This window comes from Opisthocomus hoazin, chromosome 14 (genome assembly GCF_030867145.1).
Source record: "Opisthocomus hoazin isolate bOpiHoa1 chromosome 14, bOpiHoa1.hap1, whole genome shotgun sequence".
Taxonomy (NCBI): Eukaryota; Metazoa; Chordata; class Aves; order Opisthocomiformes; family Opisthocomidae; genus Opisthocomus; species Opisthocomus hoazin.
The window spans coordinates 7,955,904-7,974,554 of record NC_134427.1 but is presented as its reverse complement, the minus strand read 5'-3'; the positions used below and the strand labels follow the sequence as shown (position 1 = coordinate 7,974,554).

Below are 18,651 nucleotides of genomic sequence, written 5' to 3'. Positions count from 1 at the left end.
CTGGCCTCTGGACAAACTCAATATTTCAGCGAGACCTCCCCAACTCTAACCCTTCTTCCTATGGGAAACTGCAACACTGTTCCTGCACTACGGACACTGCTCTTGGTTATGTCCTCGGTGGCATTCGACACACCGGAGATAACCAATAGCCCTAACAACTGCAGGGCAGATAATTCACGGATGGGCCTTCAAAACTGGCAGTTTCACAAGCAGTTGCTTGCACAAAGGCTCACTTCCCAGGGTCTGGGTTGAGCAGTTGGATTCTCTAGTGTCTAATAAAGCGTAAGTATTGATGGTTCCCAACCCAAGGGCATTCCTGCTTCCCCAGTGGCTTCCCTTGGGTTTGGTAAGAGCTGAGCTATGCTGCAGCCTTTCTTTCCTTATGGCCATGAGCAGGTCAGCGCTCTCTTCCTTTCCCAGCTGCCTTGTTTCGTGAAACTTGCATGAACCGTAATATCTCTGAAAACTGCACTCAGTCTGCTACATTTTGTCAGAACTGGCCAGTGGATTTTAATGTTATTAGGAGCAGAGTCAGATATATCATCGGAAGACCAAGCACGCACACAAACACACTATGTACGCTTGAGCAAACAAGGCAACGTTGTTCTGATGTACCTCTCTCTGATAAATTTTGTGAAGAAATAAATTTAAATAAAATTGTCCCAAACACCTTACTTGCTTTTCAACAGTCCGATGTCATGTTGCAGTGGCTATATTAACTTTCAAGGAAAAAGTAATAGGAAATAAGGAAAATAAAAGGTGAAAAAGAGATGTGAAAGTTTTTTGACTGCCTGTTAATCTGTGCTTTAATAAAACCACAACTTTTGACTCACCATGGTTTCTAAATCATCTATGATTTCATTCTATACCGTTATTAAATACATGCACTCTCCAAGGCCCTACAAAATACCTTCACTGCTGTGCTGCAGTAAAAAAATCATAATACATCATCTGTTTGTAACAGGATTCATTACAACTGAAATGCTATACTCTCCAGATACTGTCTCACAGATTTTTCTTATGAAGCACTTCATAGGAAAATTGCCTTATTTAAGACGAGAAAATTGCGAACAGGTGAATCTAAATTTACATCCCACCAGATGTCCTTGAGGTCCTATCACCAACCCACTGATAAAGTAAAAGCAGTGGTTTCTGAAATGTAAATATCCAGTGTATGCTGCCAGTCAAATCTTCCCGGAATTACTGTACAGAGTTTGGAGGAGAGTCAGTTGAAGTAAGAGTGAAGCTTTAATATCCAAAACAAGAAAGAACAATTTTAATAAGGCACAAGAATACCTGCAGGTTTTCAACTAATACCCATCCTCTTTGCCCTGACAAGGTGGAGCACTGGCTGTGGGTCTCCAGTCCTCCCTCATTCTCACATGTCTGATCTCAACCAGTCTTCCTGGCTGTGCTGGGTGCACAGACGTGGGTGGAGGGCTGGACTCAGATCCTTAATTTGCTTTCATCCACAGTAATGCACATAGGCAGGGGGGAAAATCACTACAGAATAGCCAAGATCTTGGGAAAGATTTCTTGCTCCACCCCACGGTGATAACAGCTCTACTGTGCATCGATTATTGGGCCCTAAAGAGGTATTTTCTTTTTTTCCAGGCTTAGATGATTTTACTTTTAACTGTCCACACATTTGCATGTCAAGGTGTTTGCTAAGTGGCATACCAGGAGCCAACTAATGACTAAAGAATCATAACATCATCCAGGAAAAGGTCAGCTTGGGGAGTAATAGGATTTTTGAGGGGTTGCTTCCCTAGCCTGTGCCACACGCTCACAGAGATGCATAAAAAGGAAAGTACATCAAGCGGTAAAGGAAAGGAGCTGGTGGAGAAGGGCATGCCTCATCTCCTTCCAAAATCTTACAAATACAGCCCTGCAAATGAAAATACCAGCATGAAAATCTGACCTCGCTGGAGTTAGCAGTGGCCCTGACACTGATGGGCCACAGCTTGGCCAAGCACTAGCATTTCATCCTTCTGCGTACTGTGGTCTCACTGACTGATGTTCAGAGATTTAAAAAGCAGGAGACATGAAAGTATTACTACTGCTCTCATCCTTTCCCCAGGATGCAACCAAACCGAACAGGAAGAGTTCAGCTATTTTTAACCAGTTTCTCTCTCTCCTGCAAGATCTATGTGGGCTTCAGTGCATGGGAACAGACTTGGCCCACGGACATTTGGGGCTTGCTTTGGCTCAGCACAGAAAAGACTGCCTGGCTGTAGCATTTAGCTCCCAATTTAATCTCAGATCTTTCCCCACCTGCTTTTTTTAATAATGCCTGAGCTGTTCAGATGTCAGATTTTGATGCAAGTCAGTTTCTGAGCTGTTTGCACATTATGCATAATGTAAACCTGTATACAGCTATTTCATCAGTTTGGGAAAGAGGTGAAAGATACTGAAATCTCACAGAATCACAGAATGTTCGGGGTTGGAAGGGACCTCTGAGGGTCATCTAGTCCAACCCCCCTGCCGAAGCAGGGTCACCTACAGCAGGCTGCACAGGACCGTGTCCAGGCGGGTCTTGAATATCTCTTGAATATATTCAAGACCCGCCTGGACAAAGTCTCCTCCATTGGGAGCCTCTGTGAGAAGAGGTCACGCCACCAGGACTCAGAGCGAACCTCTGATCACCATGTATGGCCATGCATTTTGGTTATATCCCACCACACCCTCTGCAGCAATGCCTCTCTAGGAGCAGGCACAAATTACAGGAGCCTGGCTCACATCCGTACCATGTAGCAGCAGCCTCCACAGCATCCCATGCCACGTGCCACTCGGAATCAGGGGTCGGGGAGAAGGCTCTGTGAGAGCGGCCAAACGCTTCGCAAGGGGCAGTTCACTCACGCTGGAGAGCAGGTACACAACATCCAAATTGATGGTGGATCATCAATCACATTGAGAAATGAAATGACCTCTTTCGAGCTGAGCTGCCACTTGGTACAGTGCTCTCTGTATTGTGCTTGCTGAAATCTACGGTGTCGCACAATACCGTGTACTGATAACACACTCTGTAAGTGACAGTGACATGAACAGTGAGAGACAGCAAGGTGTGCAAAATAAATGCTTGGAGAGGTGCACACCAGGACTGTTTGAAATGTGCCATTCCACATGCGCCCTTTGATGGTTCCAGTCTGCTGTTTGCACATCGCAGTGCAACCCTTCCTGCATCAGCAGTGTGCTCTGAAGCAGTGACCAAGGGCACTGCTCTAATCACGGGGCCTTCCCAGAGCTGCTAGGATTAGAAAATGGCTACAGCAACTGCTGAGAGTCTGATCATCACTATTTCAGCTGCAATCCTCTATCATTTATCACTGGACCATAAAATCAAACCATTGGCGAGACTTGGCAGGCAAGGTTATAGCCTTGGAACAAGGTTGATGGATTCTGGATGTGGGCATGAATGATCCCTGCGACTGTAAATCACAAAAAACTTAGGTTTTCTAAGCAGAAAGACAATTCTTTGCTCTTACTATTCCAATTAACAAATACAGCCTGATCACAAGCCCAGCTTTCTCTTAGGAATATCTACTGAACAGGCACGGTAGCTTCTCATAAGTAACGGACTGGAAGAAGCTTTCAAGGAGGTACGGATACTATCAGGTGACTGCTGGCCTGCGTGCACATAACTTTTCAAGCAGAATGCTCCACTTCTAACTAGCCAGAGCAAGCATTATTCACACCCATCTCTTTCATGGATGATGCAATTAGCCTTAGGGGCATAACTGCCTCCTTCTAAATCTTATACACCAGTGTGAGCAACAGGCTAATAGCCCCACAGCAGTAGAAAGTGTTGGGGAAGGGTTGAATAACTCAGTAAGAACAAATAAATGATGAATTGAAATGAAATTCCTGCTATGAAGTTAAAACAGAAAGCTAGCTTTGTGGTGATTTCTATTTGAAAAAGGAAAAGAAATAAACCAAGTAAGCTGTCTTCAATCCAGGCTGAGCCTGAGCCAAAAGTTTTACATTTGGAGAGACCGGGACTTGGAGAAAAGCCCTGAGTTCTGTCACATCTCTATTTCTATTGTTTATTAGAAGCTGCCCTGCCCGCTGCTCCAAATCTCAGCTGAAGTTTTACTTCAAGTTCCCATACATAACTACATAAAGCTCCACAACCCTGCGTAAAGGTTGGGGTGTTGTCCCTCTCTATTTATTCTCTATATATGGATTTATATCCATATCTACTGTATAACAGAAATGTTCCTTATAATTACATTATAATTGCAATAATGGTTGTAGGATCAGGTTGGTAGTGACGCAAAAATATTATTTTGGAAGACTTTTTCCAAGGAAATAAAATTTCATCAGGCTTTCACGACCTTGAAGATTAGAGAGAAATGAAATTTTCTGTAGCTTTGTGAACCCAATTTTCAGGAAGGTGGAAGGAAAAGATATTTATCTGTTTTTGAAGCAATCAATACAAACTCACAAAACTCTCTACTTACAAGAGAAATCTGGGATATTTACATACCCCCTTTATTTACTGCTGTCCTACAAAAATGGAAACTTCTACCTCCAGCTTGAAGTATTTTGATGTGGGTTTAAGAATTAGATGACCTGTAAAACCTCACAAGACTCTGCCACAGAGCTTTAAAAATGCCAAAACAGCAGTCGAAGGACCGAACTCTTCGCTTCATAGTGTGTGAGACGTTGCTACAGCTGACAGTGCTGTGGGTATGTGGAAGGTACAGCCCTCAGGCTGGGTCCACAGCTCAGGAAACTTTCAATTCTAGGTGACTCAGCATTTGTTTTGAGAAAGAGTAGAGATGCTCGGATTTGGCCTTTCTGTAGTAAACAGTCTGCAGAGAGATCAGTCTAATGACAACTTAATTTTCCCAACATTGCTTGACTCAGTAAAAAAGTACAGATTGGATAATTGCAATATCAAAAAGTAAAGGCCATAACTATCACAGTTACCCACATTAACTCCAATTGCTTCATAAGACAAGCAACTGCTGTTTAGAAGACTGTCAGAGCCAGAGGGAAACAAAACAGCTCAACAACAGAAAGCCTGGTATTAAATGAGAGGGAAAAAAAATCACTTGTCTTCTTTTACTGTCATTCCTGTGATAATAAAATGAAAGGCTGCAAGTGCAGAGGGTTTGCCATTGAGTAGCAAATGAAGCTTCATCAGATGATTCACAGCCAAGCCATGGTGACTGTACTCATCTTCTCAGTTAACAGCACAAAGGGAGGTTGGTTTCCTCAGTGCAGATATTCCCAAGCCGCTGGCAGACCACTACTGCCTCCTCCTCAGCTGAAAATTTCAAGATCTTCAGGGTTTCACCATGGGCAAATCACTGCACGGCCTCTAAACATAGCGTTGCTGGGGCTCTGGGATGGTGCATAAACGTGTGCTTAAAGCGCTATCAAACCGATGCTGTGCAGGAACATACATCATCAGCGCAATGGCTACCGGCTTAGGAGCAGGGAATACCCTCTCCCTACCGCTGCTGCTGGACATAATTTTGTAAAGAAAAATATTATAAATAATTTAGTTGCAAAAGCTAAAAGTTATAATAAATGCTTGCCGTTCCAGTATTGTTCCTACAAGCATAATTAAAGGAAATATAAACTGTTAGTGCAACACTTAGAGAGTACAGGTGTTTTTTGGCATCTCAGTGATTAGAAATGCAAATTTGGAAAACAATTAACTACTGTGGTAGAAATCAACAATTTGCATAAAGCCCTTTCAGGTCTTTTCTATCACAGCTGCAATCATTTCCCCAAGAAAAAGCCTAAGGAAGCCTGTGCCCAGCTCCACTGCCCATGGAGCTAGCTCCCAGTCTCTCTGTCTAGAATACAAATTAAATCTTTGTTTCACGCAGAGGCAGCTAAAGCATAAATTAAAGTCAAGCTTTTCAAAAATAGGTGAGTGAAGTTGGCTCCAGTTTCCTGACGCCAAGTGGTGGTAACACAAACTCAGTCATCCTTGCTCATCCGCGAGTCCAGGCATGCACTGCCTTCCGCAGCAAGGTGTCAGAAGAAAGTGTGCTGTACTAACCGGTGAACCTAATCGCAACGCTCCGGGGGCCACAGCACAGCACTGCAGAAAGAGCCTGCTGCTAAAGTTCCCCTGCACCTGCCAGAAAATTTTAAATCCTAAAAGCAAATGTCCAAAAGTGGAAGGTGCTTGAAGAGAGGGATTATTAGTGAACAACACAACACCTGGTTCTGCACTTGCTGAACTATTTCGCAGGAAAGCGTTAGCAGTCCAGCTACTGCATGGCTCAGAAAGAAGCCCTGGGCATTCAGTTCCAGAGAAGGCTCCAAGCCAAGGGCTCAGGTCTTGCCCATGACACCAAATAAACCCTCTGGGCATCCAGGACTGGGATCCGCTACTCTCGCTATTCCTGATCTCCATTCCAAGCCTTGGGACCTGTCTCCAGGAAAACGGGAACTTATTTTAGTCATCAAGCTTCACTGGCCTCCTAAATGCTCTGTTCATTTTTTAATCACACAGAAATTTCATATTGCAAATCAATGGCTCTCTTGTCCAGACCCTGAAAATCTTACTCAGACAAATTAATTCTTCCCCTGGCAGGCAGTCAGTGAAACTGCTTGCCTGAGTAAGGATTACTTACACAAGAAAGGGTATGCAATATCAAGCCCATTAAACTTTTAGTTCATCAGGTGAAGGCAACAAATCTGCACTTTGAACTGTGTCGGTTCCATTTATTAGAATTTCTTTGGCTTTTTGTTCTGTTTCAGATCATTCACTTATTTACTCTGAGCTTATTGTGCCTTCTGTCAGTGTCAATATGGCTCAGCTGGCAGCAGATGCTCCTCTAGATCTGAGCACACTGGTGTGAAATAACGAGAATTGAATGAGAATTGATGTGAACTTTTGCCTAAAACCTGAACTGAAACTTTCATATTTATGGAACTCTGCTTCTAATTTGTGTGCCAGTTCCACGAGTTATCCTCGTGTTAAAAATACGGCAGGTCTTCCAGTTTAGTTGGAGGCTCTGAGTACTGGCAGGGTGAGGAACAGCCCACTCTTTTCAGTTTGCTAGGCCCGTTTTGATAAAACGTTAGGTTCTGGAGTTGCTGTTGGAGGAAACATGCCCTTACAAGTCCTTTGAGGTTTGCCCGTTCCCAGCCAGCTCAAAGGAAGGTCGCACCAACACTCGAGTGCAAGAGGAACACTGCTATGTCATCACAGGACTTTTTAAATGCTCGGGGGGGGGTGGGGGTGGGGGGGGGTGTGTGGAGGGTCTAAATTGACTCCCTCATGAATGTGCATTGAAAGTCATCAGAGTAAGGAAAGGAGAAGACTGCTTTCTAAAGCACACAGCCTCTTGTGCTGTGCTGCTGAAACTAGCTCGCTCTGATTTTTAGATAACTCCTGAGGCTTTAAATAAACAGAACCATACTTCACCAATTATCATGCCTGTTTTCCTTAGCTCCCCAGTGGATTTCATTTTAGAAGAACCGTACCGCTCAATATTCAGCGCTGTTTGGGTAAAATTACAAAAATAAAAAACAATGTGATAGCACCTGTAGCATCCACAGAACTTGAAATATGAAAGGTCTTATCTGTTCAATCATTTAAACCACCCAATCTGCTGGTAAAAGCTATCAGATTGGCATTCTAGCCAAAGACTCCCTAATCCATTCCAAATTTTTGATTCCTTTGTTAATCTTAGATTGCCTAAAGTAGTTCAGTATGGAAATGCAAGTTTCTTGATATAACTTTTATTTAACTGACTTGTTTTCTTGCCCAGACCCTTTTCAGATTTTCCATCCAGGAATTCAGCAGGCCCACCTTCAAGAATTAGCTTATATATGGAAAAGTTACTTTCTGAAACCAAGGCTTCAAGGACGTAATCTAAATATGACAAGTTTCCCGTTTCCTTCGTCCCTGCATGGCTTCTGTTGTCACATACCGTGTTTATCCTGCTTTCTAGGACTCGTACAGGTGTTTCTGCTTTCAGTACTGAGTCATGCCAAGAGGATGGCACTCAGGCTTGCTGCGACTGAAGTAACAGAGTTTCCTTTGGAAACCCTCTTCTGTTATGCTGCAGTTCTCAAAAGCAACCATAAAACTCCGAAACTTGGGGATTATAACTCCTTTTTCATGCCCACTGTCTCCCCATCGGTTTTGTTTAGTAAGACTTTTCAAAAGCTGCTTTTTGACTGACAACACTGCAAATGCAATTTGAACTTTTACAGTCAAGCTGGATTCACAGTTTTCGCACCTCATCACTTGCAATAAAAGTTTTGCCAGGAAAAGGATGCTTTCAGTGGGCTTGCAGGGATGTAAACGGCCAGAAAGCAGTAAACATTTCTCTTGAGGCTGCCAAGTAGGAACAGAACTGAATTCACTTCCTCTTAGCAGTGTCACAGCTGCAGGGCTACAAGAAGATAAAAAGAGACAAAAATGTGTTTAATAAAGTCACTCTGAATACCCCCACATGGCAGAGTTGTTGATGATGCCAGCCTGGATTGATGGATAGTCATTTTGGTGAACTGAACAGCCCTTTACTTAGCTTTAGCACAGGAGCTCCCAAATTTTGTTTGTCCTAGCACTGCTGCAACAGCTGAAGCTCCGGGTCCTGCCCTGCAGCAACAAGCACACGCAAGAACAGGCGTAGGAACAGGCATACGCGGGAGCAGGCACGCTTCCATCTATCTCCTGGTTCAGCTTTGCCTGCAGCCCACTCTCACCGTCTCATACTCTCACCACAACCACTTTTCCCCCCCCACATATCCTTAACAAGGTTAACTAACGCTTTTGGATATTTCTCATCAGAGCACCAAGAGCCTCCTGAAAACTATCCCGTAAAGAAAACATCAACGGGACGCAGGAACAGGACTGACCAGGGAGGGCACATCTTTCTCAAGCCATTGGCTTCTTGTTGGCTAACCACAGAAGCATATAGGAGAGTATTAAAAAGGGAATTTTATCCCAATATTTTCCCGGCACACTTCCCCAGCCTCTGGTGAGATACGATCCAGGACATTTCTAAGCCAAACATAACATCATTGCATTTTGCAGCGTTTTTCTTTCAAGAATTTGCCTAAATGATCCTTGAACCCACAAAAATGATAGCATCCTCGGCACCCCATTGCAAGGAGTTGCCCAGCTGAATGATGTACTGAGTGGAAAACACTTTCCAAAGATTTAATAAATGTGTTGAATGCTTGTAGTTCAGCGTCATCTGAGGTTAGTCTCTACTGAAGTTCTGACTGGTTTCAAGTACCAACCAACTCCTGTTGGTTCAGGGAGTCCTAGGAGACCGTCTTTGATTGCTCCAGCATCCTTGTGTAGATGTTCATCTTCACATGGGCATTTACAGCGTGCAGCAGGCTGTGAGTGCCATCGGGGTAAGCCATCTCGTCGGCAGGTTACAGAGCGAGTATAACGAGGCAGAAGCACTGCTGAGTCACTGTGACAAGAGCTGCTCATTAGTTCAACCTGCAGCACGAGAGGGAGGGGAAGCCCTTCTGGGCAGAAGGAGGGGAGGCAGACAGCTTTCTAGAAGGAAAGGCAAGCGTAGGAAAGAAGCTGATGTTTTACAATGGTACTTTATTTTAATTAAGCCACATTCTAAAAAAACAGGTAAGTCTGGGAAGTTACCTTGCTTTTGATCTTCAAGATGCTTCCAACACATCAGGGAAAAAAAGCAACAACTCAAAAATCCACATAAATACTAATATACATATATTCCCAGCAAACTGGGAAAGAGCCCAGCCCTACAGGGAGTGGGCCCACGGGCACCTATGCCAGTGCCAGAGGCAGCCCGGTCACAACGTGCAGCACCCACACCAAATCTAGGAGAGAAGAGCGGCATATTTCTCATCGCTCTGCTGAATCATAGCAACGTAATATGTCGTTTGGTGATCTGAATATACAATCCCAGCTGAACACATCAAGAACCTGGCAATGCTCTTATTCTCGCACTTTGCAACTCACGCCGTCTGCTCAAGTCCTTATCTGCTTACAACCCTCGCTTGCCAAACATGCTTTGCAACGTGACGGTGAAGAGTTGTGAGTAGCCTGGAAGTCTTGGAACTCAGTATGCCTTGTTTGTTGGCACGGGGCTGAAACGCGATGCTGGAAGCAAGTGGTGTGTGATTCAGGTGCCAAACGATCAAACTTGGGTCCAGCTCCAGATAAATTCTTCCAAGGCTTTTTTTTTTTTGTTATGCTGGTTTTGTGTCACTGTAACCCTAGTGAGCAGCACGATGAACTGAAGAACTGGGCCTCATGAGCTACATCATCATTTCAGCCACAGTTCTGACCTTGCAGAGTCCCAAACTTCTGCTTTAAGTAACATCTGAACTCTGAGCTTATAAAGAGTTTCTTCAGTCTTTTCACCCAAGGCCTTTGGCATTGATTAGCAAATGACTAACAAAGTGAGTGGATGCACCTTTAGACTTTTATCTCTTCACGTGTATGTCATTGATCTCACAGGACATCGAAACTGTTCTTGCACAAACAGCAACTTCACTGCTGATTTTTAACAGCTGCTCTGTTAGGAAAACATTGCACAGGCGTCTAACTGCAGGTCTGGTAGGATTTGTGCAGTGGACAGTCCTGAAGCATCGCTTTCTCATGCTTGGGCTCCTCTTATGAAGCCGTGTCTTAGAAGGTGCTGGGTATCCTCAGCCTCCCATCACCTGCAGCGAGGGATGGATGCACAGTGGCACCTCTGTGGATTTCAGATGCCTGGGGGATGACTTGTAAAGAAAAGCAGCATAATAGCTCCAAGACTTTCAGCTTGCTGAGTCTTGTAATAATTCTCCCACACGAGGGTGATGCCCTCCCCCCTTCTCTGCTGAAGACTGCAGGCAGTCTGTCTCCTGAAATCTGGAATCACACCGATCAAGTGACAAGTGCCTGAACGAAACAGTACTCACCTCTCCACCCCACCACCCAGCAACAGCACATGTCATTAAGAAGGACCAACACGTATCTCGTTAAGGAAGACCTGCTGGAGGAAACCATTCTGCCTCCCCAGGGACCCGACCCCCCAGGAGTGTCTCACATCACAGAGCGGGGCCAGCCAGCCACAGCAAGCTCAGCAATGGGCTGCTGGTCCCTTCAGCAAGCAGAAGATGAGTCTGTGAGCAGCGGGCTCTGAGCTACACTGCTAGGCACAGTCCAGCTCACAACCAAGCCCAAAAGCTCACAGTCAAATTCCCTGTTAACGGGCTGAGCCCGCTAGCAGAGCCTGAGCCAGGGAGTGCCCGTCCGGGCAGTGTTATCAGGAGCCTGCGATGCTGCCTGGAGACCCACCAAGCTTCTCCCGCGCCAGGCACTGGCCAGCATCCACGTCTGCGCTGCAACACTGCTCTAAGACTGAACCACAGAACAATTGTTTGCATCTGCTGAGCTTAGCTGCCGGAGTAATTTCAAGCAGTGTCCATGGCTGAAGGTGTCAGAAAACATTTATCACTTCAGGCTGGTCCTACAGTGCCTGGGAACCTCCTTAGAGGATGCTCCTGTCCCAGCACTGATCCCACACCTCGCTTGTCCCTTCTCCTACCTCTGCTGCGGGGCAGTGGGAGCAGCCAGGGCTGCCAGAACGACGCCGGGTCGCGGGGGGCCAGAGCAGCCCTCCCCGCTGCGAGAATGTTGCACATCTATCCAGCACAGAGCAAGGTGTTGCAACACAAAGAAATATGTGCTGCAGCTGTATCTAAGACCCTGTCACTGAAGAGAGTGAACTATATTAAGGTACAGCCTGCACTTGAGCATTCATGGTAAAAAATGATTTATACTGACATGCAAATTTAACTAGATGAAGCTTTTGATTATTTCCCCTATCTCTTGGTTTGTGCTATTTCCCTGAGGTGGAAAAATGCTCATTGCCAGTAATTCATTATAAATGCCCCAGCCATTCCCATTAGCTACAGCAGGTCTCCACTGCACTGCTCAGTATTAAAATATGCACAAACTTCTCTTCTCTCCAACTCACCAAAACCAATTTTTGAATCACTCTGAGAATTCAATCACATTTCACTTCTCTTGGCTATAATCAACATGCATGCTTCATACAGTATTTACTTTCTGTGCAGGTACCAAACTTCTATGTGACAATCTATTTTACATACAGGGGCCAATGTTAGCTGAATGCTCTCTCAGGGTAAATTATATATAAAATTCTGCACAGGGTATTATATCAAAGTGCTTCTTAAACTCATGCTAACTTTGCACCGAGTGCACCAGACAAGAAATGGCAATATTAAGCCATGTACAGCAGCTCTGTTAACTCACACATATTGGACATCTTAGAACAGCTAACAAAGCAAGCGTAAACTCGGCCATGCAGCATACTTCCTAATACCCATCCTACAAAAGGCTGAATGCCCTGAAAGCCCAATAAACGAGTTGAAAGGCTGCAGGAGGGAGGCACAGACTGGGCCTTATCACACACGGACAAGGCAAAGGACTGCTCTTCGGCAAGGGCTTTACCCAGCCTGGGAGAAGGTGTAAGCTTACTCGCGTATGACACTATTACATCAAACACTTTGGCAAATCACAGGAACTCAGAACAAGACAAGATGGACAACAAACACACTTTACAAACTGAGTTGCATGGCTCCTGAGACCGGCCAGAAGGGTGCAACCAGCAGCACATATTTAATTTTACTGTTTCTGACAACAGATCCAAGATAAACAAGCACACAATTATACGGGCGGAAATGTTCTACAGGAGGAATATGCCTTTCACTGACAGTCACTGAATGATTTTAAACCTCTGACATAATGGTTCACGGAAAATACATGGCTAGATGTTCTCAGGCTGTTTTTTTAAATTGGCTGTATTTTGGGTTATCTTTCAGCCTATAGAGAATTCAGACAGTACACCCAATTCTCTTCGCTTACATACATGCCTTCGCTTTAACGAACTTCACTCAGCTGCTGCCGTGTATCACTGTGAGCCTCCTCTGTCACATCACAATCACTTTAATGAGAAAGCAATAGCTCTAGGACTACATGTCTGACAAGCAGATCCTTAAAATATTTTTCATTATTTCGTTCAAGACACTGAAAGGACACAAGGAATTCGCACAGTATGAAACCTGAAAAACTCAACTGTAGCATACATGGCGGTCATCTGAAAGATGCGGTTGCTCATGGAAAGAAAAATAAGATAAAAGCCATGCTAAAAGACAAAAGGGCATGATTCATTATGTGGTTACGTAAGGCAGCAGTGCCATAACACTGTTTAAGTCATCTTGCAGTGGCATGACACTGGTGTAAGAAGGGATGAAACAAACCCTGTGTTTGCATTTTAAATGGATCCCCACGAACCAAACAGCAGGAAGAGCTATGGCTCCAAAGAACTCCCCACAAGGTCCCTGCAAATGAAATTGTGAGGGTGGGTTCGACTTGGTCACACAATCCCCTTCAACTTTGGTGGGAAACTGGCTACAAAAAAAAATAATTTCAAATGTGGTGCTCTTCTATGATACGAAGCTGCAGATTCCAGCCTGTGTGCAGAGGAGGCTCGCACTGCTCAGGGCGGGGCGAGCAGCGGCGGCATGGCGGGCTGTGGGGAGGACCAAAGTCGCTTCCCTTCCCTGCCCTCCAGGACTTTTAACGCAATTCTACAACAAATGTAGATAATTATATATTTATTTTAACATAACATCTTTTTTTTTTTTGCTTAGCTGAGCTGCTGCCTTGTCCCCAAGGAGCCTTTATCATTACATTAAAGATCTTATTTTTGCTCGGACAGATGCCGCAAACTATCTATAAACTCTGGCAGCCAACTACAGATTTCTGTTCTCTGCAGATTTATTATACATCACTGATCCCCTCATCAAGCATAGTCATCTCGTTCTTGAGTACAGTCACTGGATCAGAAGCGAACCACCCTGCAGACTACCTTTGACGTCAGATACCTGAATCTCCATCCTGGCAGACTGCTAGGGAGGAAGAGGCAAAGCCAAAGCCAGAGCTCAACAAATCAGCAAACTGGATCCACAAATATTCTCTATCTGCCAACAACTGTAATGGATTGTGGCTAGGACATGTTTTCTACATATGCAGGATGCTCAGAATCAACTAAGTCAGTTCTGTTGCTGCACAGCCCAAACCTAAAAAATATACCACCAGGAAGAAAACACAAGAATTCACCACAGTCGCTAAATGTAAAAGGAACTGTGATTTAACATTGCATTTTAGTGCAAGACACATGGAAATGGGACACCTGGTGTGCTAGCCCTAATGTGCTTTCCTATGTGAGTGTGGGAAAGCACTTAGCGGAGCCTCCCTTTATCCTCCCAGAAGCCAAATGTCTTCTTTACCTATTTACCAGGGGGTAAATGCCGCGGACTTCATGGCCTCTTTACCAGGCGCAGCGTTTTGGAAGTGTTTCAGGCTAAAAGGCGCGATCAGGTGCAAGGCACAGACAGGAGCACGAGGTGAGGAACGGGCATGGCACGGTAGTAGCGTGCTTTTCAAACTGTTTACTAAATGGATCTACAACCTTCAGCAATGCAATCTGCAGGAAATGGTTCTGCACAGACAGAAGCATGACCGAAGGGCTAGGGTCGCAATAAAACTGAAAGCAAGCGATCACGACATAGACCACAATATTCTCTCTGCCTATTACATTGCACCATCAATGCTAATTTCATTTCTCTCTGGAAATGGTGCAACTATCCGTTACAGTTATCTACAATTTAAGTACATTTCTATTTTTCCCTATATTCTTGCTTCAGGAATTTGACAGTGTTTTGTGGGGCTTTTGCTCCTGATCAATCCCATGTTGCCATCTGTCTGCTCCTGACAAATCCCATCAGGAACAGGTCCCTGTAAGGGCTTGGAAACCCTCAGGATGTGTAGACGGATGTCATTTATTTGAGCTGATCTGTTCTCCGTACTCCCTGTTGGCATCCCTTGAACAGGTGAGTGTTCACCCGGTATAAATCAGCTGAGCTCTCTTGGGACTCATTTACATCAACCGAGAACCCAGCCCAAAATATGGAACTAATTTCCCACGTCTCAGATTGTCAGGCTGTATCCCTTGCTGAAAGGACCATTATCAGCAACAGAAGTGCTAGAAACACTTAAAAAACGGTGCTGGAACTGCAATTCTGGCAACCTTTTTGCATAGCAAGTGAAGCAGGGGCAGATGCTGCTTGCTGGCCCTTGTCCATTCCCTGGGCACATCGGCAGAGACATGAGCTGGGCTTCGCCTGCCAGGACAGTTTCTCACAATTATTGTAAACGACAAAACAACTGAACCAGAAGGCACCAGGTGATAAACCCACAATTATTGAGAACCTGTGTGGAAACTTTCTTTAGAAAAGTAGATCAACATTAAATGTATGCCCTTCTTTGTGAAGAGTATTTAAAAATATGAATTTGGGACATAACAACATGGCAAAAGTCTGTGTAAGACCTTGCCAAAACCATCAGATTCACGAAAAATAAAAGCACAAACATAAGAAAATGTAGCTGCCTAATAAAGAAAGAAGAATAACCATTGTTACTAGTGGCAAAACAGAGGGATGTCACCAGTTAATTTCGAAATGGCATAAACTATTATTTTCACAGATGCTAAAGGATTCATGGAAGACACTGTTCATGGTAACGTACGAGACCACATGAAGAACTATCCCTAATCAATGCAAATACTTAAACTGCAACCAAAGTGAACCTCCAAGCTCTGCCTAAGATGCCTAGATACCTATCAAACTAACAGCGGGACTTAATCAAAATAAGGGTTATATTCTGCCATTCCTCCTCACATCGAGGGGTATTAGAAGTGGTACTTCATTCTCTCAGTGGTCCCTTTGACTTCAGGCTTACGGCTCACAGTGCTCCACTACAGGTTAACAGCAGCTGAATCTGTCCCCATCTCATTTTCTGCATTGCACCTTTGCAGAACGTATCTTGCAATGAAAGAACCGACCCACTCAAACCGAGTGCACCTGTTGTACGTGATGACAGAATTTTGCTTTATGTACGAAGCTCTCTATCCCACCTCGAGATGCGACTCCAACGATACAGCTGAGCCTGCAGCAGCCTGCGCGAGGCAGGGAGTGGGCAGCCGGGAAGGAGCGCAGCTGGGGATGCGAATGTAAATGAAAACACGCGGTGCGGTCAAGGGTAGGTTTGCAGCGCAAATGTAAATGGCACCGCGCGGTCACAGGACTGCAACTACAGGGGATTAAGGGGGCTTCGCTCGATCTGGCTGTGTGGCTACAGCCCTGCAAACAGATCTGGGGATTAACCGCGCTGAGCACATAGCCAGAGCAAAAAGAAGAGCGGAGTTCGATGCCACTCACTGAAATGTCACTTTGTCCCAAAGCATAGCCAGTTCTAATTTGCTTTTGCTCTGGCAGATACAAGAGGAAAAATATGCAAAGCTGCCCCTTGTCGCAGCTGTCAGGATTGCAAAACAAATGAGAGATTTGAATAAGTTTACTTAATTGTTATCAGTATTAAAGGCACCTTAAGGGAATCACTCACAGAAGAGAATAATTTATAGTAGATAATAAGTTACATTTTCCTCTATTTTCCTCTTTGGGAAAAATCTATTAAAGTTTTATAATTAAAACTCCCGAACATAGTTCAACTAAATGTTGTTAATCGAAAAATGGTCTATTTTTTAAAATGTCCTTTTTCTTTTTTTTTTTCCATAAAAACACTCTTTGCTCTCTTAAGAAATGCCACTGAAAATTATTAACTGACATTCTTCATCAAAACTGATAAATAAAACATTTCTTTATTCACTCACCAACTTGAAGACATAAGATTTTGGCACCTAATTCCGTTTCCATTTGAAAATACTGGCCAAACAAACAAAAAAAAAAGAATTTCTCTAATCCCTTTTAATAACAGTGATAGAGATTATATGGGAAGATAAAAAACGTGTTCAGTCATGTGTGTGATTCACAAAGTTGTCCCTTTTCCTCTGTACCCCGCACTGATTAGCCCGATCAGTCCACAGCGACCAAGAGAGAACATCCTTTCTGTCTCGGGTTTTGGTTATGGTTTTTTTTATTTTTATATCACGCTTCGGGATTATTAGTTTGCACCACAGGCACTGCACTTTGCTTCCGTACATCCATACGTATTCATAATGGAAATACAGTAATAAACTAAGAACAGACTGTCATCACTGTACTGAATTTGCTGTCAAATCTCATGTCTACAGGTTACAAGCAGATTCCTTGGAACAGTAAATCATTCATTTACTAAGTTCTTACCGTAGTTTCAGTGAGAACAAAATAAAAAATAAAGTTTACTTACTGATGTATATAGGTATCCTTCACTGTTCATTGCCAGATACAATTTTGTTTGAACCCCCTGAATCGCCACCACTCGTAAACCCACAGGTATGAGGTTAAACAAAGCTAGGAGAGAAAGGAGATGCAGAGCAAAATTAATCCTTCCGAGCGTGCAGATTAGATAGAGAACTAAGCCATAATTACCAGAACCAAATTAAAAATGCCCATCTATGCGCATATTAATTTCTGTGGCTGCTATAGAACAATACTGCTAGTATCGTGGTCCTCTACAGCGATGTCCACCAATAGCTCAGAAATTATCTACAGAGGGTAGCAATGCATCTCCCCCATTCTGAAGATGGTGAATTGGAGATGCTGAGAGCTAAAATGACTTACCTGCCTCATGAGCAGAATCCAGGGTCTGCTGAGTTGAACAGATTTAATTTGTTTCTTTTTTTTTTTTGCTGACAATAAGTGCAAAAAAAAATCAAAAAATCCAAAACCAAACAAAAAGGGTAGTTTTTTTTTGCAAATTCAGATCAAATGCAATAAACATTTTTGACGAAAAGCAAGGAACAAAATGAAATTCAGGGAAGTTAAAAACCTTCATTAACATCTCAAAATGTTTCCACTCAAAACTCATTGAGGTTTTTTTTCTCTTTGTGAGAGGAGAATGGGTTTGAAAAAACAGTTAAATAACTTCGAAATGAAATGACAGCGTATTCTTCAGATCAAGCCCTAAATCTGTGCTTTCAAAGTTGAGCTGCTTCAAACGTTCTGCTCGTGTTTAAGCTTGTATACATGCTAATAGTGGCAGTATTTATAAGCAGAAAAATATCTCTTCAAAAAATGAAGATTCCGGTTTGTCAAGTGGCAAATTTTTTTTTTTTTTAAAAAGCAAAGCTCTGCCATAGCTTCAATTCATAGCTACGTTAAAATTGAACACAAGTAACAACAAGTTGAATACAATACTCTCTGTTCAATACATAGGATTAAAAATAAAGGGGAGTTAAGAAAATTTTCAAGAACTGTTACCATAACCCAAAGCATCTCCTTCCCGTCTGTCGTGTAAATGCAGAGACAGATGAAGTAATGCCAAACTGGCTCTTATTTCCAATGGTTTATTAGTTGGCTAGAAAACGCTGGTCTGCTTCAGACTGAAATTTGGTATTTATGGTCACTGTCTGAAGCCAGTTTAAAACTGCATTATGAATTTGAAATATTTTTATTATTTTCAAAAGTATAAGCTAAGAATTATGACCCGTTATAAATTTCTTTTTCAGCCTGACAGCCCCAAATGGTCATATGTAATTAAAAGAAAATTTGTAGCTTGCAAGCATTTAATACAGATCCTAAATTTGCAGTGGGGGGGGTTGTCAAGAGCATATCAAAAAAGGAAAGAGCAAATGTATGCCTGTCCTATTTCAATGAAGACAC

General features: G+C 43.5%; 1 protein-coding gene across 4 annotated transcripts in view; it reads right to left on the bottom strand.

Annotated features, from left to right (window-relative positions):
• FGF13 (fibroblast growth factor 13) overlaps positions 1-18,651 on the bottom strand; it is a 256,442-nt gene that overhangs the window by 35,002 nt on the left and 202,789 nt on the right. For all 4 annotated transcript variants that reach the window (XM_075435671.1, XM_075435672.1, XM_075435668.1 and 1 more), the window contains one exon: positions 17,237-17,340. In XM_075435671.1, coding sequence (XP_075291786.1) covers positions 17,237-17,340 — 104 coding nt within the window. The remainder of the gene's footprint in view (positions 1-17,236; positions 17,341-18,651) is intronic.